Source organism: Hermetia illucens, chromosome 4 (genome assembly GCF_905115235.1).
Source record: "Hermetia illucens chromosome 4, iHerIll2.2.curated.20191125, whole genome shotgun sequence".
NCBI classification, from domain to species: domain Eukaryota; kingdom Metazoa; phylum Arthropoda; class Insecta; order Diptera; family Stratiomyidae; genus Hermetia; species Hermetia illucens.
Genome location: NC_051852.1, coordinates 120,230,968 through 120,254,937, shown reverse-complemented (window position 1 = coordinate 120,254,937; position 23,970 = coordinate 120,230,968). Strand labels below are relative to the sequence as shown.

Genomic DNA, 23,970 nt, shown 5'->3' with positions numbered 1-23,970 from the left:
AGCCCAAGATCTCGCGCCGCCTGCTCGATCTGGATGAAGGTAGACTGTACATCCCGGGTTGTTCTTCCCATAATATCAATATCGTCAGCGTAGGCCACTAGCTAGGTAAATCCTCTCGAACATCTGCATCGTGGATCTTTTTTTTCACGGCCAGGTTAAAGAGGATGCATGATAGAGCATCCCCTTGTCTTAGACCGTTGTTGATGTTGAATGGGGTCGAGAGTGATCGTGATGCTTTTATTTGGCCTCGCACATTGGTCAGGGTCAGCCTAGTCAGCCTTATTAATTTCGTCGGGATACTGAATTCTCTCATGGCCGTGTACAGTTTTATCCTGGCTATGTTATCATAGGCTGCCTTAAAGCCGATGATCTGTTGCTGATTTGCCTGGAGTAAAGCCTCTTTGGTATGGACCGGTGATGTTATGGGCATATGGGGTTATCCAGCCCAGCGAGATAGCGGAGAATATTTTATATTTTGTACTCAGCTATGTGATACCTCTATAATTACTCACTGCGTGATAATGCCTGATCGCCAGTCGTCAGGCATTGATTCGCTGTCCCATACCTTGAGCATATTTAATTGCCTCCATATTTAACCAATTCGGCTGTAACTCCATTGGTTCTTGGCGACTTGTCATTTTTAAGCCGATGAATTGCGCGGACTGTTTCTTCCATGCTTGGTGGTGTCACCATTTGTCCGTCATCTTCAGTTGGCGGGACCTTCAACTAGTTAATGTTCTGGTTATTGAACAATTCATCAAAATGCTCAACCCATCGCTCCAATATGTCCATTTTGTCGGAAATCAGATTTCCCTCTTTGTCCCGCCAGGATGAGCATCGAGGTGTGTAAGGCCTGTGTGTGTGTGTGTCATCCTGCTGACCTGTAGGTAAAACTTGCGCACCTAGTGTGCTTGATCCCCGTACTTTTCGAGTTCACAGACTTGTTGGTTCTCCCAGGCTTCTTTTTTTGTCTATGAAGTCGCTTTTCTACTCGACGGAGTCCGTGTTCTTTGATAGCGCAGCATTGCCGGGTATGCAGCATTTTTTTCGTTCCGTAGCTAGCTTACAGTCATGCCTACTTTTCTTGCGACTGGGGCCAAGTATATTTGTGGTCATATCAATGACAACGTTCTTTAGGTGGTTGTTAAGATCATTTGTTGATGCTTCATCACAAGAACATCTATTAGCTGCGGTTATTGTGGCATCAATTTTCCCTTTACACGTGTTACGGAGGGCTGTGGGGTGTATGGATTTAGTATTCCCTCTCACAGCTATTGCACCTAAAGCCCGGGCACTATGCCAACGAAATAGTGATTTGAGTATGCATTGGCCCTCCTATATGTTCTGACATTCATCACGACTGAGAGGTGGCTGCGTTCAACAACACGTGGTCAATCTGGTTCAAAGTGATCCAAACTGGTGACGCCCATGTTTGTTTGTGGACCTTTTTCCCCGCGAACCAGGTACTTCCAACAATCACACGGATACTGCGAACTGAATAATCTGCAGCTCATTATCATTGGCAGCAGAGGGAGCCTACGTATCGCCTGAATACGGGCTCCGCTCCTACTTGACATTCCATGACTGTTAAAATCTCCAAGTATTATTTTGATATTATATTTGGGACAGACTTCGGGGGTTCCTCAACTGCCTCGTAGAAAGTATCCTGCTCCGACAGAGCATTCTCCTCTGTAGGGGCGTGAACGTTAATGAGTCAGTCCGTATCCACACGCTATGGTGACTAGATATTTCATCCGGAAGAGGAGGAACCTCACAGAACCATGAAAAGATTTGCGAAAATATGCAAGCTTTTTCGTGATGGAGTATATTCTTCTGAAATCATTGCGTTCTTCAGTGTAATAGCAAATTCTCTCTGGACACGCGTACACTGCGCTGAACCTCTTGGGATTTCGCTTCATATCGTAGTTCGAGCACATTACGCCTGCTATCACTCGCAACGGCCAATAGAGCCTTCGACTTCTTCTGTTTGGCGATCCGCTTTCACGATTCTGCAATTTTTGAGGGGGGCCTAATGCTCATTGATATTCTCAGGTGCGTTGCTCACTACTTCTGTCGTTCGATCAGCAAGATAACTCTCTCAGTGTTGAAAGATGGAAGTCACTGCCACCGCCTCTCTTGTTGCGCACATCCAGAATTTGCAGCACTGAACCATTGTGATGCTCCTTAACCTAGCCTGGAATCCTCCTCCTAAAGGGAGCGCGCCTTGTGGTAGGCTTCAGAAACAACCTGACCCCAGATTCCCTACCACTCGGCTTTTCACAGTACAAAAGCAAATATCCCTAAGTGTGACAAGAAGGAGATTAGTAATCTCCAGCGTCCCACCATCTTACTTCGCTTAGGCCCAGAGGATCCTCTCTGCTGTTGTCAAGTAACGTGCGCACATTCCCGAAATCGCTGATAATCCGTCTGCGCTGGGAGCAGCGTGACCGAAGAGGCTCGCAGGTGCTATATGCTTTATAATTCGTAAAAAACAATAAGGGTTCGAATTATATCTAACGTAAGTCCGCCCACAGTTCGGACCAAAGCTTGGCCGAAGCCAGATAATTTGTGTTTAGGGATTTAGAAGTCCTAAGTCCGCGTCCACTTGATGTCAGACCGGAACAAATGGAGAGCCACTTGCTCCCACTTTTTATAGTCCACGGACTTCTTTGAATTGTGGGCGGATGTACATAATTCGTACTATTGTTGTGTTTTACGAACGATAAAAGGGAGCGCATAACATTTGCGAGCCACTTCGGTTACGTTGCTCCCTAAGCAGAGGTGAGGCAGCGTCTGATGAGTTGCTTCTGCCCTGGTACAAAACCGCAGCCGTCTTCAACCCTCTTTTCATTTTTCAACTTTGGGTGTTAACCTAAAAAGAGGAGTCCGTGGACCATAAGGAGTGGGAGCCAGTTGCTCTCCATTTGGTCCGGTCCGAAGTAGATGCCGACTTAGGACTCCTTAATCCCTGAACAGCCGTGAGGTCAGTCCTTATCTGAGGCGTTGTTCATGTTTCGGTAGCAATAAAATTTCGAAATTCACAGGTTGCTTGCCAACGAATTTCTATCCCTTTTAAACGCCTTTTATGACAAAAAGGGAAGACTTTGAGTGTGTTCTTGAGCCACAACCCACAAAATAAAAATTGGCATTTTCGAAATTCTGCAAGTTCCCAATGATAACATTTTTTGCTCGCAGGTTCTTCACTAAACGAACTTCTGATTAGAGACAGACTTTATATTTTCCACTTTTTGAAAGAGGAAGACGACAAATAATCAATGAAGAAGAAGTTTCTATAGAACTCATAGTATTTGATTTTTTTAAACATTTATAAACATATTTTTGATTGAGTGGGAGAATCTTGAACGAGTGTTTTAAATCTTTTTAGATAGTCGCCGTATGGTAATTTTGAGAATAACTGAAAAATGCGTATGTGCTCGGTGCGAAACTTAACTATTATGGGCGCTGTGCGTGCTTGACATGTTAACACTCAACCGATTCACACTTCCTTCCTGAACCGGTTAACCATCTGTCAAAGTCAAAAATTTCAATACATCTAATTTTTTGTGTATATTGCAGCCGTAGACCGTCAGTCGTTTTGTGCCAAGAATCGCGTATGATATTTCCGTTTGATGTGCGTCTCGAATCTTTGAATTAAAGTGTTAAGTCAGTGGAAAATCATCGATCCGCAGAAATCAACACCGTTTAATTCCGTTTGCATTTGTTTGCTTGCGAAGAAGTGCGAGAAGTGTTCAGGCGAAATCCGCATTAATTGCGGAGTCCCGCTGTGTCAATAAATCGGAGTGATCTGGTTATCATTTTTCCTAATTGGATTTGCCTACTGACGGCGATGTGATATGAGCGGCCAGCAACAGAACAAGCGAAACTCGTCCTTAATGTAAGTGGTTTGCTCACGTAGGCAGCGAGGACCCGCTTGTCGGGTCCTGGAATGATGGCGTAGTGCACTGCCTTGGAGCCAGGCTAATGTAGTCGTTAGTGCGTTTGTTTCGTTTTTATTTCGTTGTGCTGTGCTAAGTGGCATCTATTAGTCTACACACACCTTCCTCCCCAACTCGCACTGGATACATGACAAAGAAGACTCCATGAATATTCAGTTGTTACATTTTCGCGTATTTCACTGCACATGCTTTTTTGTACGTTTACGGCAGCTTTTTGTTGTACTTATGTAATGTTTCGGGCAGAATGCTGCAGGCGCATCGTCATTGCATACGCGTTGCACAAACGCTGCCGTCGACAATTGTGGAAATAGTTTTGCACGCATGGCGATTCGCACGCGAAATTTGTATTTTGCCCCCGTTGTCGAGCATTTGTTTATCTGGCGTTTTCGTCTGCGAGGGGCGATAAGTCGATAAGCTATTTATTGTTCACTTTAGAAACCGTCGATACTACTGCGGTCTGGCTTTTCTAATCAACTAGGGCTGACTTCCTTGCTGATAACAGAAACCTAGAAAAGTTCGTCGCTCGTGCAGGCGATAGAGAGCCCCCATTCGACACGCTGCAGTTATCTTGGATGGAGCCTAACTTGAAATATTTATAGCCCATTGTGTGGAAATTTGAAAAGAGGCTGCTGTTTTGCAGCCAGCGCGAAGTGGGAATGTGGAACACTTCCTAGTTACATTTCACATTGGGTTTCGACTGTTTTTGTAAACCTCAGCATTCTCAGATTTTGGAAAGCGAAAATCCAGATAAGGCTCTTGCACACTTTCGAGTTGAATAATTCGGAAAATTTGATGTAGAGTTACTTTGTTATTTGGTTGGAGGCGTCAAACGGTCATTGTCGTTGTGTTGACTACAAACCGGCGCCATTTCGGCGGGAAGAAAGGCCAGTCAAATCTTTGAAAAATGAATAACTAAGCAGCAGCTGATTGTACGTGTTTGCTCTGCGAAATTTATAAATCACCAGTTTCATGAAGAGCGTGGTTCGCAGAATTGAGCTTTGCATTCCAAATTTTGGCTCCTCGCCAGCCGTTTAGCCGCTGCGATTTCTTTCCAGAGTTACTCAATAACATTGCCTTACAGCCAATTCCCAAGGATTTTTTTTCCAAAACCATTGCTGCCGTTGGCTTGCTATTGATCAGCGAAAGTGCATTGCATCGTGAACGTATAATAGCGAACCATGTCGAAATTAAATCGCAACTTTGCAACATAAATGGAGCTGGCTCCATCATTATCGACCTTATAGTTTCCTTTAAGAGTTTGATCACATTATAACCTATCATTTTTGGGAATTTAGCAATAATTGGTCAGTAGCATCCGTTTATGGGAATTCGAGCACAGTTTCGTCCGGAGTAAAGGCAACTTATGAGATACCTGCTCATCTCTGTCTTCGAGTAGCATATTCGGCAATGATTGAGTACAGTTGTAGTATTCCGTCCTTGTTTTAAATGGGAACTAAAAGATATAGAAACATTGTGGGCTAGCAACCTGCAACTTTACATATCTGCTTTCTACGAACCAATGGCCCCGGAATGTTCGCTTTGTCCAACATCATCCAGAACACGATGATATAAACTGGGCGTTCTCGCCGTAATCGAAATAAAATGGTGGGAGAGTATTCCTTTCCCCTGACCAACAACGTAGGAGCCCATCCTTTCTTAAATATCTTGGGGTCAGGGATGTTTACTTCTGTTATGAGTGAAATTATGGAGAGCATGTTGGGAAAGGTTACGCTATAGGCTGCAAGATGCGGATTCGGCATAAATTCCCCTAACGGAGTTAATGCTATTTATTTACCACAAGAGCAGCCGAACTTCACCTTTAACTACTAAATGGATAGAGCTTGATAGTTTTCACCAATGTAATGTGATCCTTGATTGTAAGTTAAATTAAAGGGTAAACAAAAATTAGTATGAAGAATGTCTGTTTAGCCGCCTAAGTATGCAAGAGGACCTTCATAAGGTATTATTTCCTTCTCCAGGGGAGGATGGTTCTCTGGATATAGTGGTGAGAGTGTGACCTGACGGCAACGACCTTTGTCTATCGAAAACGGGCTATGATTGTTTTCTGATGTGCGTACCTTTCTTGACAAAGATGGCTAGGGTCTTCAGAATTCTCGTTTTTTCCAAGTTGAGAGCGGGAATTTCAGCGATATAAACTGGACATTCTGGTCCTAAGCGAAGTAAGATTGTGGGACTCTGGAGAGTATTCCGCTCCCTGTTGACACCCTAATAACAATGTGCTTATTTACCCTGGAAAACCAAGTGGTAGCAGACGCGAATCCGGTGTCGGGTTGCTTCTGACGGCTAAAGCAAGGCGCGTTTTCTTGACCTGGGAGCCGGTTACTGACAGACTTATAACTACAAGATTTCGGCCCAAGTTACGAAGCATCACAATTATAAAATGCTACACAACAATGGAGACTTCCAATGTAGTGGAGAAGGATGTTTTCTTCGAGCAAAATAAAACGTGGTTCAGGAGAAGCTTCCTAAAAATGACATTGTGATCGTGATGGGTGATGCGAATGCCAGGGTGAGATCTGACAACACCTTGCTCAGGTATGTGATGCGGAAGCACGGTTGGCGACCGTAACGGCAAATGGGAGGTTCGTGGATTTCTGCAACTTCCACCGCCTTGCTATTAGTGCCTGCCATAAGGTCAGTTGGGTTTCAACTGACCGACGCCTTACTTGGCGATCAGCAGTAGATTTAAGAATTGTCTTCTGGATGTGCGAAACAAGATAAGCGCTGACAACGGCTTCGAAAGGGATTACCATCTGATGGTTGCTTACGTTCGCTTGCTTGCGTCCGCCACTTCTCGCAGGGTTGGGTAGCTATGACCCCCTAAGTTCAACATCGACCGCTTATACGACCTAGCTGTCGCTTGGCAGTCGGAGAACTAACTTACTGAACGAGCGGCAGATCTACTGAGTAACGCGCTCAGAGGTCCTTGACCACATCCCAAAGGGGCGTCATAAGATTTGGCTGACTGCGGAGTTAGCCGGAAGGGATTGAAGGTTCTACTGATCGCTACGACTGACGGCGTGACGGGCTCGAACTCCGATACCAAGCGAAATCCGGAAAAATTCAGCGTAGTGTGAGATGTGATAAGAGAGAATTTGTTATTGCACTGGTCAGGGAAGCGGAAGATGCCGCAGATCGTAATGATTTCAGAACTGTATACATATCACGAAAGAGCTTGCATGTGATCGCAAATCTTTCGACGGCCCTGTAAAGGACGTCAACGGTCGATTTCATATCCACGATGATGAAAAACTGAGGATGTGGAAAGAACACTTCACCACCGCATTAAATAAGGGGAGGTTGCTCCACATGTGGATGAAATGGCTAGTCACCATAACCACCAAGCAAAAGAGAAATCGGGCATCAATGCACTTAAACGGGGTAAAGCCGCTGGGCTTGACGGTCTCCCCGCATATTTGTTTATCGCTTCAGCTGCAGTTACTACATATTTGCTATTTCCGTGTGATTCCAAGACTTTTCCTAGAGAGTGGAAAAGGGGGATAATTGCTAAGATTCCAAAAAAGGGCATCCGTTCTGAGTGTGGCAATTGGAGTATCTATGTGCTCCCTGCTATCGCAAAAATAATAGCTAAAATAATCCTGGGTGGCATCAGAGAACATGTCGAAAACTTGATCGACAAAGAGCAGATTGGTTTCCGCTTCGGATCCTTCTGCATTGACCACGTCAACACCCTACGGATCATTTTATAACTCAGAGCGACATATGACACCACAAAATGTCACGTGTTGCATCGAGGTAAAATCTCGGCAGATGAAGTTGACACTGTTCTGTGCTAGTGTTCTTTCTGTGTTGCTATATGGGACTAGCACATGGGAAGTGAATTCCACTGTTATTTAAAAAATCCAAGCTTTCGTCAATACCTGTTTGCGTCGTATCAATGGGGTACGCTGTCCTGACACTAACTCAAACCAAGAACTTGGTCGGTGCACAGGCTTGGCATGCGTATGCGATGTGATAGGAAGACGGAGGTGACAGTGGATGAGTCACACATTAAGAAGGAGCGGCAATTGCATTGCGGGCTATGCTATGTTGTGGAATCCACTCTCCCAAGATGGTCGACGAGTGGGTCGTGCCACTTGCCACAGAACAGTCATGGGAGGAGCTGAAGCGCATTTTAGGTAATCGTGAGCGATCGCGCGTAGATGTGGTTAACGTACTATACACCACCAAGGGGGTGAAGGGCAATTATATATTTTAAAAATAACAACTTTTACAAGAATCTAATAAGAAGGGGATGATTTTTGGCAAAGAAAACTTCATGGAACTGCCTGCGCTAACTCAAGGTGGATTTGGCCGTCTAATAACATGACTACCGCAGTTTACACAGAGCCACTGGTCTATAGCGTAACACGCCGCCAGACTCGGCATATTATAGAATTCGTATTGTCGTAGTAACGGAGGGAAAAAGAAATCCTCAGGCACTTCCTTTGCCCAGCTCTAGTTGGAGCCAGGTTATAGACACCAGATAAACAATTCTTGGTTTTAGGGTGGGAGGAACTGCTATCTTCCGTAAAAGCCAGAGCCGGCCAGGTTCTGCTTGCCTTGCCCTCCCCACAGCAGTTATGGTCTTGGCATTAAAACGGGGCACCATAATGCTAATTCGGCTCCTCGGATAAGGCCACTGATACCTACCTATCTACCTATTTTTCTCCTCTTTGGCACTGAAGGCCTAGTGGTAACAGATTTGAATTCGCTGCTACTGGCGGTTACCACAAGGTTCCCATGACTTGGGTACCGGTTTTCAACAGAATTTCTACTGCAAGATTCCAAAGCCATGTTAAGGAACAATACAATTGTCCAGTGCTACGCATCAACGGAGATTTCCGATTTAGTGGTGCATGAGCAATAACACAGTTATTATATCTAGTTATATCTCGAAAATGTAGAAAATACGGCATAGCACTGCATCTTAAATCTTAATCTTAAAAAGGTACGACGACATGGGGTGAGTAGAAGACTCTCCAAGAACTGATCGGCCACCAACTCCTACAACTACAAATAAGTCGGCAAACCGGAAGCTGAACGCTTCAGGTATGAAACGTTTTGTCTATTGCTTATATAAGCATCCTTGAAGTAGCTGACCATTTTGGGACCCTGGCACTCCTCCCGTTGCAACCATTGTCAAAATTAATACCGGCTTCGGAAAATACTAATCGAGGCTTTTAATTTGATATCCCATATGACTATATTCGATGAAAAACAAACAATTTGAAAGCGCATGGTTAAATCAATTGCATTTAGTGAGTTTTCTCTGCTTAAAAATTTTCAAAAAATGCTTAATTCATCGATCGTACAGGCCTTGTTAAGGACAATATCCTAGCGATCAAATGAAGATCACCCGAGGAGCTGAATGCCGAAAATAGTTAAAAATGGTGCTTTGTACAGACGAAATATTTTTCACGGTAAAAAGAATAAAAAACTGGCAAAACGACCGCTAATTGCTCAAAAATCGAAAAAATAAATGAATCTATGTGAATCAAAATTTTAGAGGTACGCGGTTGTCGACTTCTACATTCCCTCAAAATAGTTATGAGGAAAAATATCTTTTATTTTCATTGACCGCGGTGTCAAAATGAATAGAGAGCGCACCAAAAAGGTGCTTTACAGTCAGTAGTAAAGCCAGTAAAGGGTTCTCAATTTGGCCGATGGACGCACTTTTTTTCTTTACATTAATGTTTTTACTACCTACTATCCTAGGATGGCCGGTGAGTAGGTCGCCCTAGAACTACGTGACGCAGAACTGTGGAGGAACGGTACAAGTTCCTCGGAAAGTCGTGGGGAAGCTGAAGTGCATTGCAAGGAAGCGGTAGAGAAAACTCATAGGTGTGATTAACGCGTTACATTCCACTTATGCTAATCTTAAAAACAACATTATGGTATTTGAAATTTTGTAAAACTGCTTTTTGCATAGAAAGAGAGGTCTGTGGAAACTCGTTAGATATTTTCAGCCCAATTGGTGTGGTCAGTTATCTATTAGATGCGGCCTCAAGTCCACTTTATCTTCATTGTTGTATGTCCCTATAAAGTTCACTTACGTGAAAATTTACATAAAAATCCTCTCCACGCACGTTAGGTTAAGGAAATATTCTGTTAGGTGCATTTGGTCGAGCCCTTTTTAAGGTTTATTTATTATATACCATCTGGAGTATATTTCCATTATATGAACAATGAGGGAGTCTATATGATTTGGGAAGCTGTGTCGCCCACTTTATCGCAGAGTCTGCATGTTGGGTTTTTAGTATGGGTCCCCGTAGTGTGCAGGTGTTTCAGTGGAGGACTGTAACGGCCTGTTATTGTCCTTATTTTAAGTATATTTAAGTTTCCAACGGGTATTCATTTTCTAATATGAATTTATTATGCTTATAGACCCCTGTGACCAATCAATGGACTAGTTGCTTGATGTCCAAATCTCGAATGATCTTCACAACTGCGGATTAGAAGCTGCTGTATCCAGATCGATCAGGCGGCGCGCGATCTTGGGCTGCATATTGGTTGTTGCGCCGTTGATGATGATTTGTTAGTTCCGCCGCAAGTGTGGGCTTCATTCCCATAAATGGCTTGGCATGATGCAATAGCTTTTAATGCTTGATTGTCAGAGAAAATGGGCTTGTTTGAACTTCCACCGCATAGATTTTCACATAAAATGTAGTAGTATGTTGGCCTAGGGATTGTGCCATGTCGTGTTTCTTTATTTCATGCCGTGTATTTCGGCCTCATTCCCATCTTTTGCTTTGCGTTTGGGCGCAATCTTGGATATGCCGAATTGTTATTTTTCGGCGGAAGTCCTGGTGTTGAGTGCGCCATAATCTCCGCACGATCCCCACTCGTTATTCTTCATATGCAAGAGTGCAGCCTACGAACCAGCTGCATCGTGGTATTGAATTCCTTTTTCGCGATGTTCAGCTTGTTCGGAGCTAATCGTCTGGGTTTTAAAGCAACTGGTGATCCTGGCGTTGTGGCTATGTGATGCTTAGTTCGGTGACACGCAATTTTTCCAGTTAAGTGCGGACGAGTTATTTCTGGAAACTCATGTAGGATATCATGATAAGGAGTTCCAGTAATTGTTGCGATGGTCGGGATTGTACATTTTGCCATCTCTCCTTGGTAGCTAAAGTAAGTTGTTGAATCGTGAAGACAACCGTGCTGAAAATTTGGAAGGAGTCCGTAATATGCTAAAAAATTTGCTCCAAGTATGGGCTTGGAAACTTCCGCTATAACAAATTAACATGGGAAATCCCGTCGAAGGTCGAGGTTGACTGTGAGGTTAGCCATTCCGTATGTGGCAGTCGGTGGCAGCCGAAAGCTTGAATCGTTTCTTTCTAGACGGTTTTTGGAATTTTAAGCGCGGATAAATGCATGTGTCTATGAGGAACCGTATTCTCATATTTTTGTCGAACATAAACAGGCGGCACGAAGGCGATGAAACGGGGTCGTTTGCCACTCTTAACGGCTCGAGATGGCGTTTCTCGAATTCCAGTTATACGGTTTAACGCATTTGGTGGTTTCGGTTTTAAATCTCCAGCGATATGCGGACTAGCTACGTTAAACTGGTTTCCGCTGCTGAAGGCGAGGATGTTGTTTCCACTATACGGAAGTGTGGCGTAGACCTTATCAGCTATATCGGCTGCAGTTTGTAGTGGCTGACCACCCATCGTCGCCATAAACGGTTAAAGAGCAGATGGCAGGTGTCTTAACTGTAGACTTCTCATCAGCGGTTTCGGAACTGAGTGGGTTTCTCGTCACCCATATATGTGTCCTTCATGCGCTGTCTCATTTTCTCTTCCGGCTGGCACACAATTCCTCGCGTAAGCGGATATATGAGCTGTCTGTCACGCACCCTATCACTTGCAAATATTGCTGTTGTGGGTCTTATCTTGAACCCGGCAATTTATCTTTTTAAACTTGGGGTCACCACATTGGGAATTACCAGGTTGGGTTAATAATAACTGAAGTTGAGTGAAAGGCGTGTATTTATATTTGATTTGTTTATTTAAATGCAACACCTGACTTGCTTCTCATTCTGTTGTTCATAAGGTGAGAGCTGTGAGTAGATTAACTCTTCTACCGAGTAACTGCTCTACATAACTCTCTAGAATTGTGTACTTTCCCCGCGCCTGTGCATTTCCGTGGCAGATTGTTTTCATATTTGATTTGTATCATAAAGTTAAGTTTTCATATTAAAAATGGAATATGAAGCATTGAGTTAAGTGGTCCAGGGCTATATTACGCTTATACGAATACTTTTAGAAGTGATGTTTCTGTTACACTACATGCAGTATACGTTGCGTGCTGGTAAATATGAATACTTTTGTCTGCACTGTACTACTACGATTCTGCGGGTAAGCAAGCACAAGCGCGTCTTCTTTACCTGGTAGTCGGTTTAGGAGAGTGTACTGACTGTGAGAATGTGAGAATGTGTGTTTGCTTTTGATAGGAGTAGTCGACGCGTTATGCAGCACTTAGGGTCCACCCATATATATATTTAGGGGCAACGTTTTGCCGAGCGGTGGAAGCATTTTTAGCGGACACATAAATGTCCAAGGAACCTTGTTTGTTAGCTGGAATTTTCTCGTGCCTCAAAGAATGCGGGTTCCGAATGGAGATGACCAGAATAAATGAAAGATGCAACAGCGATTGATTGTTGAAGCTTTTTTAATCAAGCGAATGACACCGTGTAACAATTATGAATTGTTGTCGACTTGGCTTACAAACTCCAGCAGGGGGAGGAGTTGAGCGACTCGGGTGGTGCTGCCTGGCCAAAAACCAAAAAAAGGGATCACTACGCGGAGCGTCCGTTCCTCTCGATGAAATAAGGAAATAACTTGTTCCTATTTTTATCAAACAGAGACGAAAAACCCATACGGCGGGAAGGAGCTTCGAAGATATTCCGAGTGGGTCTAAGTACTGAGCCCCATGCTCGCAAACACAAAAGGACGGGCTCAAAATTTGCGGGCTGACCTAGGTAGTGCCCCCCACCCTACCATAGCAAGGAATAATTCGCGTAAGGCAGCACGACGCCGAATCGCACAGCCCCGCTTTGCGGAATTGACTCTTAAGTGAACAACCCTTTAGGAGCAAGGGATTGAAAGGTTCCCAATCTGTCAGGAAAGTGATTGTGATACGATTACCCTCGCTCATTGAACAATTCTCTTAATAAAAGTTCAAAGTTCTTTCTTGCTGGTTTGTTGATATCTTTTTAATTTTCGTTCAAACACCATCATAGCGATAAGGGGGATCAATCATTTCTGGCTTTGGAAATTATCTCGAGTTTTCATTTCTATTTCACTTAGCCAATGTTGAAGTGCTATCAGCTTCCACCGCGGGAATATACACATGTATGCACGATATTAGAACCCAATATTATCATTCAGAAAACATCTCGCTTCATTTTCCACAAATGCAGAGAATATATTAATTTATCAGGGGTTACAAATTTGTCACACTATTTGAGGCGTAACAACAAATTATAAGCGATAAGAAAAAATAGGCACTTACAGAATTATTTTCTACAATCAATTGTTAACCTGAATCGAGGTTCATTCTGACCTTTATGCCTCATCGATTTACAAGTGGCTGTTGGGTTTGTGTGGTAGACCTCACTTCCACCTGATTCCATATAGATTTGCGGTCAAGGGGCTGTTTCAGGTTAGAATGTCACTCTCAACACCTTGGCCAATTAAAAGAGGGACATATGCACATTCTCGTGTAAAACAGCTCTAATATGTTTATTGAAATATTCGTAGACGTTGTCATGGAATAATAATGCTCGTATGGGAAACTCCACAAACAGGCAGGACAATGACAGACAACACAGCGCATTTATATCTTTGACCCATAAAACATAATACAGAGTAGTGTCTTCTAGATATTGTAAATATTTCACTTTCACACAAAAAGTTTATAGTGCTTGCATATTTTACGTTTTCTCCTCCAATGTTACTATTTTAATTTGATTGCTGTTAATTTTTAGTTGTTATTCTATTCAATAGGGTTCGTGTGGCGGTTTAATGGAAGCATCGAATAGGACGGAAAGTATGAATATGTTCGCTATATATCGTCCCATTGGATTATAACCCAGCAAAGGTTGTTCTTATTTCTTAGAATTTTACGTACGGCTTGTCTTTTGTTGCTGCTTTTCATTTTGTAATCCGTAAAAAGGACATTTGTCTCGGTGAAGTGATGCGTGCTATATCGTTAGAGGGTACTGAGTAGCTTACTTTTATTGCGGGCAAATTGTTATCTAGTGTTTCAGTTCTTTGGTTGACTCAGTTGTTTCGCTTCAGATAGTTCGATCACCCTGGAAAAGTCTATTTGCCTTTGAGTGAGAATATGTTTTGCTCGAAATGCAGTGTTGTTTTTTGCTTAGAGATATGTGTCGCTCTTCAGAATCATTTGCCAAAGTCTGTGAAATGTACATAATGTAATATACATATTGTAATCTCTTCCTCATTACGCTATTCTGATAACGATTGTATTGAATTGGTCTGGTTTCATTATTTTTTGTAAATAAAGCGATATATCTTTGGTGGAGTGACTTGGCTGCGGTTTTCTGCGCTGAGTCGATTTTCTTTAAGCCGCTGGTGCTTAGTAGGGCGATCAGACAAGAGTCTGTAAGGGACTCATTTGAAATGACTTTTGGCACAAAGTGTCACCGGAGGTAATCTGGTATCGTGGGAACCAGGGTGTACCTCGGAGAGCATATGTTCTAGTAGGGTTGCTGGACGGATACGCTTTCATCGACCCATTTTTGGAGAGTTTCATGCTAGTTTTTTTTACGCTCATATCGGGGCAGAATTCTTTGTGGGCTCAAAGCGTGGAGTTGCGCTTTTCAACTGACTTTCGGGAGAAGTATTAGATGAGTTTCTTATCCACTACTATGAATGCGGAATGTGGTCTCCAAATCAATACGTGTCCATAGAAAACCGTGGGATCATGCTTACTCACGTAAAACCTCTAGGACCTGCGTGATATCGTTAATGTTCGTCAATTTGCAAAGAACAAGTTTTTTTTATCTTGGTTGAAATTCAGTATTTTTTCGGAATTCCATGGTAAAATTTATGTTTCCTGAATTGACATAAGCGAAAAAAGGACTTACTTCTATTTCTTGAAATTTTTTGTTTTATATGGATTCCTCTGTGGAGTATAGATCGTCTGCGCAGTTTCTTCTTTGGTATTGTTACCTCTTTTTATAATAATACTGTATTTTGAATGAGACTGTGCTTCAGTTTATGCTTAGTTGTGGGCAGGTGATAAGCTGACAGCCGCGGGGTAAGCAAAAACAGATGAGTATGATGATTGATGAGTTTCGGAGAACGAGATCGAGAGGTTGGCGGTTAATCAACTCGGCTATTGCATCGTTTTGCGGTTTGCAATTCAGTTTCAGTTTCTATTGAGTACATTTTGTTATGATCGCCACAAATATGTCACGATGGTGTATTACAGAATTACTAGTAATGTTTAACGTTTCATGTAAAACAAAACCTTTTAAAAATCCTTTTAATGTCTGCTTGTTGTAAATGCAGTTTAGAAGGCTTCAAAAGCCCCAATTGATTCTGTTAGACGGTTGTACCTTACGTACTAAAACCACCTTCTCCTTCTATTTTCCTGCGGGACTGCCATATGGTACTACATGGTGGGGCTGGATCAGAATTCATATTTTACTCGTGCTACTCCTACTACTCCCTCGTTGATTCTTCCGCTTGACTCGTCCTTGCCTAAATTGCTGTTGTCACCTTTTCGTTTCAGTCCATATAACCTTCAATTTCAACATAGACTCCATGATCTTTTCAGGTGTAAAGTACTCCTCGGTTTGAACTATTAACCTCGAGCAGTGATATGCATTTATACTGCAGTGTTCGGGTACTTTGGGGGCAATATGCCCAAACTGAAAGAGGTACGTCCGACTGCTGTGTCCGTTTAGAAGTTGTATTATCTTGTGATCCATTTCGGAATATCTCATATGGTTCTTCGTGTGCAGCGGTCTTTTTGAGGTTTTGTTATTAAATCGGTTTACTATTGTCTGTCTATCACATTCATTTTTCTTGGAAGCGGTTATAGCAATTTACGTGACATTTGGTGGAAAGGTCGGAATTATGAACGCTCACGCATACAGTGGGTTACATCATTCTACATCGAATTTAAGGGGTTTTAATTTTAATATTTTTTGAAAAGATGGGGAGTGCGGAGGGTCAAAAGCGATCATTTCTTTCACGGACACATTCTCAGAAACTACCCGAAATCTGAAAAAATCAAGAGGCTGCCACTATATGGTGCTTAAGCTCCGAAATGCCCTCCAGACCGATATCTGTTTAAATAAACTTAATAATAATTACTATAATTTTTAGTAACTGATTGCAAAATTCCCTCAAATTCATCCTACAATCATGAAATCGTAGCAATGTAGGTAACATAGAGTATGATCCTACCAAGTTTGGCGGAAATCGCACTATTATTAAAAAAATTATAATAAGTCAAAATTGTCGCTTCTATACAAATTCAAGATTTTGAATGTCACTATCACGCGAAAGTGGATATTCTCACTTAATAAATGCATATGTTACGCATTAGGTACTTTCTGCGATAGTTTCACTCCGTATGAACTACCGCCGGCGGTCAGAGGACCCTGAGACGACATACGCTTGATCGTGAAGGCCTTATCCTTCTCTCGCCAGAATATCAATTGCCATCATTTCCACTACCACGGAGGCTGCTTCGTCAGGTAATGGCAAAATGTTCGGAGTGCGCTTCGGCGGTGTAGAGTTCCCATTTTTGTCCTATTTTCTTTTTCGATGGATCTGTTCATCTGGGAAAATCCAACTAGAAGAAGGCCTTGTGCGACCTATATTTGATAGCGTTCTAGCGAATAGTACTCCGGTTTTATATGCCTTGGTTACTGCATCTTTCACGTGTAATTTGAAATTTAGCCTCAGTTCGAACACTACTCAATCGTCGAGCGCTAGCTGGGAATGTATAGTTTGGTATACAACATCAATATTTATAGACTCATAGAGAAGTACTACCTCCGTTTCACATTCTGCGAGCGGTAGACCAGCGTTTTCCAACTTGGTTTTAATGTCATAAACTATTTGCGTAAATTCCGACCTCCCTAAGGATAAAAGTCACGAAATCAATGGTGGCCACGCTAGTAGAAAGATCTAGTGTCAGTGCTCCAGTATACATAATTATCCACAAGACTGGGCCTAGGACGGACCCTTGCGGGACGCTCCAGGTTCAATATGATTTCATTTTTCCATCTGAGTGGCGAGAGAGGGCTTTAGTTATTTTAGTCTCCTCTTTTTGAAAGTACCAGGTAAAATTTATTCATTAGAATAAAATAAACGATTAGAATTTTTCAAAGGACAATCCTTCTGGAACTACACACTGCTACCAACTAGTTCTCCCATTTTTCTATGCCTCCAGGAGTGTTTGGACTAGAATGCTGTTTAGCTCAGTTAGTCGCGGCCTGTTCAGCCGCCTCTACCGATCCCTGATGCTTCTCCTTGAGCGACGATTTTATTTTCAGGAGTAGAAAAAGTCTGGCAGGCATAACTTGGGCTATTGAGAGGTTGAGGCAGCGTTGTTACCTTGTGCTGGACAAGATACTCCACTACGCGGAACGATGTGTGATTCGGCTGGGCGGGCACAAACAATGCGTTCCACAGTTTTGTAAAAAACTGCATTAACTGTTTGTCCGGGTGGTTCGAATTCTTTTTGGATGACTCTATGTCGACAAAAAAAAAAAAAAATGAGATGAACATGGACTTTCGTTTGGATTTGCTCATTTGTGCTTTAAGGGTACGTGAGGAAGAAGATGTGAGCCATTCTTAGCTCTGTCGCTTATTATCCGGGTCGTACTCAAACACCCAAGTCTATTTACCGATCACTACATTGTGCAGAAAGTCGGGGTCTTCATTCACATGATGAAGAAGATTCTGGTAGATCGCTTTTTGTTGGTTTTTTGCTCCTCTGAACACTCGTGACATCGACTTCGCGCACACTTTTCTCATTGGCTAAGTTTTCTGTCACCATTTTAAAAACTTGGGTTTGTAGTATGCTGAAGTCATCAGTAATCATTCTGATGCTCACTAGTCCTACTTCTTCTATAATAGACCCTGTATTAAGGAACGGTCTGTCTGTCGCACATGCTTTTCTCACAAAGGGTTATACCATTTGACACTAAATTAAATGATTAGTTTGGACTTATGAGCCTCACGCATGTTGCGAGTAACATTATTCTAGGTTGCGTTTAAAGGGAGGAGTGTCTTAATTTTGACATCAGTATTTTAAAGTGGAGAGGGGGAATGCAGTGGACGATCAGGTCATCCTGGAACTAAATGGTACAGAATAGTCCTATTATTTAATTAATCGAGTTTAAATTCTACCCTATAAGAATGTATTATCCTCACCTTTGATCTTCATCGGGTTCGCCACTATTCTCGATTGTGAATCTGCTCCGGAAGGAGATGCCAGACGTTTTAATCATTGCCTAGCAGATGAACCCAGAACTGTTTCGGGACGCCTTTAGGTCGTTTTCCATCGATCTCGATGTTCAGGCATATCTTGGTTGGTGAGTTACATTAAAAAGTGTTTTCATTTGTAGCGTGAACACGTGTCTCTCTGTTTATGGTCCTGGTCAAGTGACTGTTTTCCAGATCTGATTGGATTATTTTCGTTCTTAATTTGGATATTATCCATCGCGTAAGAACCCTCCAACCTTTTTCTAGTTAGAGCCTCTTGTATGGTTTTGATGCAAACACTCTCTTTGTATGTTCAGGAACTTAATTTAGGTGTGATTGTAATTGTGATCCGTTGAATAGTATTAATTATCTCGTAAACAGCAGTCTACGTAGATTTTTCTTTGAAGGGATTTGTCGAGAGTTGAGAAGAGGAGATTTTCCTATAATTGTCCTTGTGTGGTTGTCTAGGCCACACTTTGTAGATTTCAACACAAGACTGAATGGTCTAAAAACTTTATGGAATGATGGTCACGTTTGCTCATTGTGGGTATGAAAACTCAAATTATAAGATGAGAAACTGATTTTTTCTTTCGAGAAAACCGATCCGGTGTTTTAGTGACCGGGACTGAATAATCTCGTTTTCGTCAGAAGATTTCGTATGGATCCTATGCTCTTTGGCTAGAATCCTGTTAAATTTTCGAGAGTATCTGATATTTTCAAAATTTTGACAGGAATTCAGCCAGGACCGTTTCTTGGCAGTCCCGATGGTATTTTTATTTTAAAGGTAGCCTGTCTATGGTGCGAATAATACCAATAGGAGTACTGGGAAGTTTAGCCTCAGTTGTTTGACGAAATTTGCTCCAGTAGGTCTTCCGAAGATTCCTGAATGAATTATGACCCTGTGACGGATTAGATTAAATAGTGAAAGATCTTTGATTTCATACTGTCAATTGTTCGACCGGGAGGCTGCCATTATTAGTATATAAAGCGATGTCAGGGACCTCCTTCCAGTCTTCTCAAATCCTTGAACTTGGAAAGTAGGCGTTTGGCGTACTGTTTCCGTTATACCTCGTTAGGTTAGTCCTAATAATAAAATCAATAGGAGACTCGCCTCGTTCGTTGATTTCCGTGCTGCCTAACAGTGTTTACTTTCGTAGCTTATCAATTTGGCGGTGGTAAAAGAAACTACATGCTGTAGTTCGTCTGGAGAGGCCCATCAAACCATGTACGCTGAGGAAACATACACATCCTCTGTTTAACCCGTTCCAGTTGTATTACGGTCAAATCGTTGCAACCTAGGTCGGGACATAGACAAGCATGTAATCCTTTTTTGGCAAGGGTACAAAGTTTAGGTCTCTCTTTCCAATCGACATGTTCTTGAGTATAGAATATGTTATAATGTATGTTAATCTTGTTCTCTGAGAAAAATTGGCTGGCTAGTCGAGGCGCACCTTGAGTGTTGCAGATAGGTCGCAGAACTTTGACATTACCGTTCCTAATTGCGAATCGTAGTTTGTGATCTCCCTTTTCCAGTGCCTTGAGGCACCTTTCATTCTTTTCGGGGTTCTCTTCGTTTAACGCCATCCAGTCGTCCATAGGCACTGCAGGGTGCGAAGGCGGAGACATTGGAGTAGCTTCTTTTTGTCAATTGCTAATTTTCGGAAGCTAAATTTGAGGAACAGGCCTCCTTAGGAATTTGATCATATGCGTTCATTTTGCCTATATCAAGCGTCGCTAATCTTAGTGACGATTGATTTGGGAAAATTTCAGAAAAACTGTTCTTCGTATGTTATAGCGTGTTATCTAGGAGCCAACTGAGATGAGCCAAATTATGGGACAGGTTTCCCTTGTTTTGCCGTATTATCTATCTTAGATAGCTTGACTTGCACATTTTTTCGTCGCTCCAATGACAGGTTGGCACTTGTGGAATCAACATCCACCGACTCTACTTGTAGGTGACGCCTGTCTACTTCGCTGAAGGTTTTCGACGAGCTTGCATTGTTGAGCGGCTGTTATTGTCCTCCATATTGATGATATGGCTCAGTTTCTGACTTCCTTTAACTGACTTTTGAGGAGTTCCCTTTTTTTGGGGTTTCCGGTCGTGACAATTCGGTTTCTTTTTGATGTTAATCTCATGGACAGCTCCAGACGTGATTGGTTTTGGTGTAAGTCAACCATGGTTGGTGATTGCTATGCTAAATGCAACATCGTGTTTTCCGTGTTACTGTCGAAGGTCATCGCTTTCAGTGTAGAGGTGCAGCACGTTCTCTGATGGTGGGCCTGGGATCGCTCCTTATCCACATGTATTCTGGCAAAGAAGCCCGCCCCCATATAGTCAAGGCTAAGTCCGGATAGCTGAGTGGTTAGAGCACAAAGCTATTGTACGGAAGGTCACGGTTCAAATCTCACTGGTGGCAGTGGGATTTGTACCGCGATTTGACGTCGGATACCAGTCGACTCAGCTGTGAATGAGTACCTGAGTCAAATCAGGGTAATAATCTCGGGCGAGCGCAATGCTGACCACATTGCCTCCTAGTGTACCGTTACGGTCTTGAATGAAGTGCTCTAACACACTTCAAGGCCCTAATCCAATATGGATTGTTGCGCCAACGATTATTATTATTATTAAGTCGTTTTTGTACTGTACTGTACTCTTAGGATCTTTTCGGCATCTTTTACGTGGCTAGGACGATCTTCGAGCTGTTGCTTCAGTTCATCCAATAATCTGTTCCATTTGCTCCTAAAACATGACCGGTAGCCAAGTGGAGTCTCGTCAGATAGATGAACCAATGAACGGACGGATGGATGAAATTTAGTTCGACCACCGCGGTGTGGTTGTGTGTGGACCTGCTTGCTAATGCAATCATCAGTTGAAGCATAGCCGCTTATTTCCAAGGAGTTTTTAGGGTCAATAGCACGTCGGTCTTACTGGAAACATATAAGCACATTCCCACCTTCCTTTTGTTTAGAGTTTGATAATTGATTCATGACGGACGGAACCGATTTGTGTGAAACTTTAAGCGGCAGCTACAGTGCCGATTAGATGTATAAATTATTCGCTGCCCACAAAATTTTAATCTTCAATACAAACTGGAAAATGCCATGACCCACTAGAATTTTAAGTCGAGAAGACCGGAATAGAAAAAGGAGTTGATTACATTTCGAGGAAGCGCTTCCATTGCTGCAATGTGTTCGCAATCGTAAATATAACAGTCAAAATAACCCTCAAATGGAGTTTGATAGATAGATACTGAGCAGCTCGGTTTTTGGCTCGAATTATTTTGCATCGATCAGCCCCACATAACATATTAGGGGTGATAATGGACCAAAATGAAGAGTTTGTATTGAATCTTCACCTGTTCTACGTTGATTTCAAGATGGCTCTCGACAGCTTTCCCTGTGGACCCTTACTGAATTATTCGTAATTTTGGAATCATCATGTAGTTTCTTTATTTAGTGGTGTCGTTTTGCCTGATAGTGACGTCGAGCCCTAGCGAGTAGTTGACCTACTATGATCCATTTATCGAGTCTACCGGAATTATATACCAGTCCAAAGATTTTTCTTTGTGAATTTCGTTTTGTGTCTGTGTATAAGTTAGGGTAACAAAACTTATCTCAAATATATGGGGTAAGATTATTTTTAATGTCCGAATAATCTCCGACAAGTTTGCCTTCTCACTTTTCTTGGAAGGGCGATTTGGATTGCGGTTGTACACGAGACAGCGTTGTTTTCTTATCAATCCAAATTAGTGAAGGCATAAATGAATTAAAAGACCATAGCATCGCATATAAGCGAAACCTTTATCTCACAGTTGCATGTACGTTAGAAATGGTAGATAATTGAATAATCAGTAGCTTCTTTGGTATCTCAAGGGATGATCACTTCCACGCTTCCGGAGAAAACAAGTAAATGCGTTTTATAATTCTCTCAGAAAAGAGTAATGTAATGATTCATTAGAACGGAGCACCTGAACAAATTGGAGATTGAAAACGTGATAGATAAGATATCGGGTACAATGTTCAGGTGGTCAGAAAAAATTCACCCACAGTAATTTTTGTCACTTCAAATTAGCTAGAGACAAGTCAAATTTAAGAGTATAATCCTTGTGCATTTTCCATAGGTTTTTGTTGGCTTAATTGAGTAATTTTTAGATTTTTAGAAAATTTATTTTCATTTCTGCCTTGACTTTGAGAGTTGTCTATTCATTGTTTTATAGAAAACATTTCAAAAGCCGGGATTTTATTTACATGCATTGTATGAGTTGTTTTCTTACATATTTTTTTCTCATCAATTTCTACATTTATTTTTCTTTATTTTTTATTGCTTGCATGTCATTTGGAATTGTGCTGTTTACTACCTTTATTGGCTTATGTTGTGTAGGAATAAAGAAACTCAGGACATTGTTGAAGAACCTGATGAAACTCAAGAAGAGACGCCAGGGTGAGTGATGAACATTGCAGCGTGAAATATTGCAGTAAAAGTATTATTTTTTATAAGTTTAAAAAACATACTTTCTGCCGTTATAGGAAAAAGTCGCCAGATAATGGATTGAATGGATCGGTTGAAGATTATGGAGGCAGTAGTAGTTCTTCTGCATCTAACACATCGAATATCCTGCGACCTTCACCCACACCGACGAGAAAAACTCCCAGCCCAACTGCAAGTCCACGTGGGAGTCCGAAATTAGGAAATAGAAATGAAGCGCATCACGTGAAAAGTCCTTCACAGAGTTCGATATCCGTTAATGCAGAGAAGAGTGATAATGCTGAGGTAAGCCTGATGCTTTGTGGTTCGCAATTTATGTTACAATTTTCACTGATCTTCTTATTAACAGGATTCAGTGAGTAAATCCAGCGACAGTAGTTCACAACAAACTTCGAGTGATTTTAACAAATCGACAACACAAGTTGATGCCGAGAAACCAAAAGCAGCATCGAAAATATCGGAACGTGCTAAGAAGAAATCATGGTATAATGTCTTATATCCATCGTATAAGTCAAGGTCAGAGGATTTCAAGAAATTATTCAAAGAAGTGCCTGATGATGAGCGTCTGGTTGTAGGTGAGTGGAACTAGTCTTACTACCTTTACGATTGTATGGAAATGTTCTTGAAATGAATCCACAGAAGAGCTCTCTTATGACTCTTTTTGCCATTTTATCACAATAAGCATTACATTTTACCACAGTTCATGCATTGATGACGAGAGGGTTCTCATCTGCCGTACATGTTCACAAGAGAAAAGTGATATAGCATACGGAAGGATTGTATTGAATTTTTAAGAAAATGAAGTACCAACTCGACATAGCTGTAGGCGTTGATAAATGCCTTCCTGAATTTACGCTTTTTATTATGCTTGTCGAAATGTGAATTGTGCTTGGAATATTTAACTGTTCGACCGCATCAAATTTTAATGGCAATTACGACAGTGTACGACTTGGAAGAAATAATAAACTATTGAGTTTTTTAACAACGATTTCAATAAGAAATTTACATTTTGATTTAATTCTGTGCCGTT

The 23,970-nt window shown here is 41.9% G+C and overlaps 1 protein-coding gene across 4 annotated transcripts in view; it reads left to right on the top strand.

The window, feature by feature from the left end:
* The first annotated feature begins 3,385 nt into the window (after positions 1-3,385).
* The window catches only part of LOC119654883 (protein Aster-B-like), a 128,150-nt gene continuing 107,565 nt past the window's right edge, over positions 3,386-23,970 (top strand). The window contains exons 1-4 of one of the 4 annotated variants that reach the window (XM_038060493.1): positions 3,386-3,895; positions 22,836-22,895; positions 22,982-23,225; positions 23,290-23,515. In XM_038060493.1, the coding sequence (XP_037916421.1) occupies positions 3,855-3,895; positions 22,836-22,895; positions 22,982-23,225; positions 23,290-23,515 (571 nt within the window). In that variant the 5' untranslated portion in view covers positions 3,386-3,854. Of the gene's footprint in view, positions 3,896-22,677; positions 22,710-22,835; positions 22,896-22,981; positions 23,226-23,289; positions 23,516-23,970 lie in introns of those variants that run through there. The other 3 variants (XM_038060492.1, XM_038060495.1, XM_038060494.1) reach the window with 3 other exon arrangements.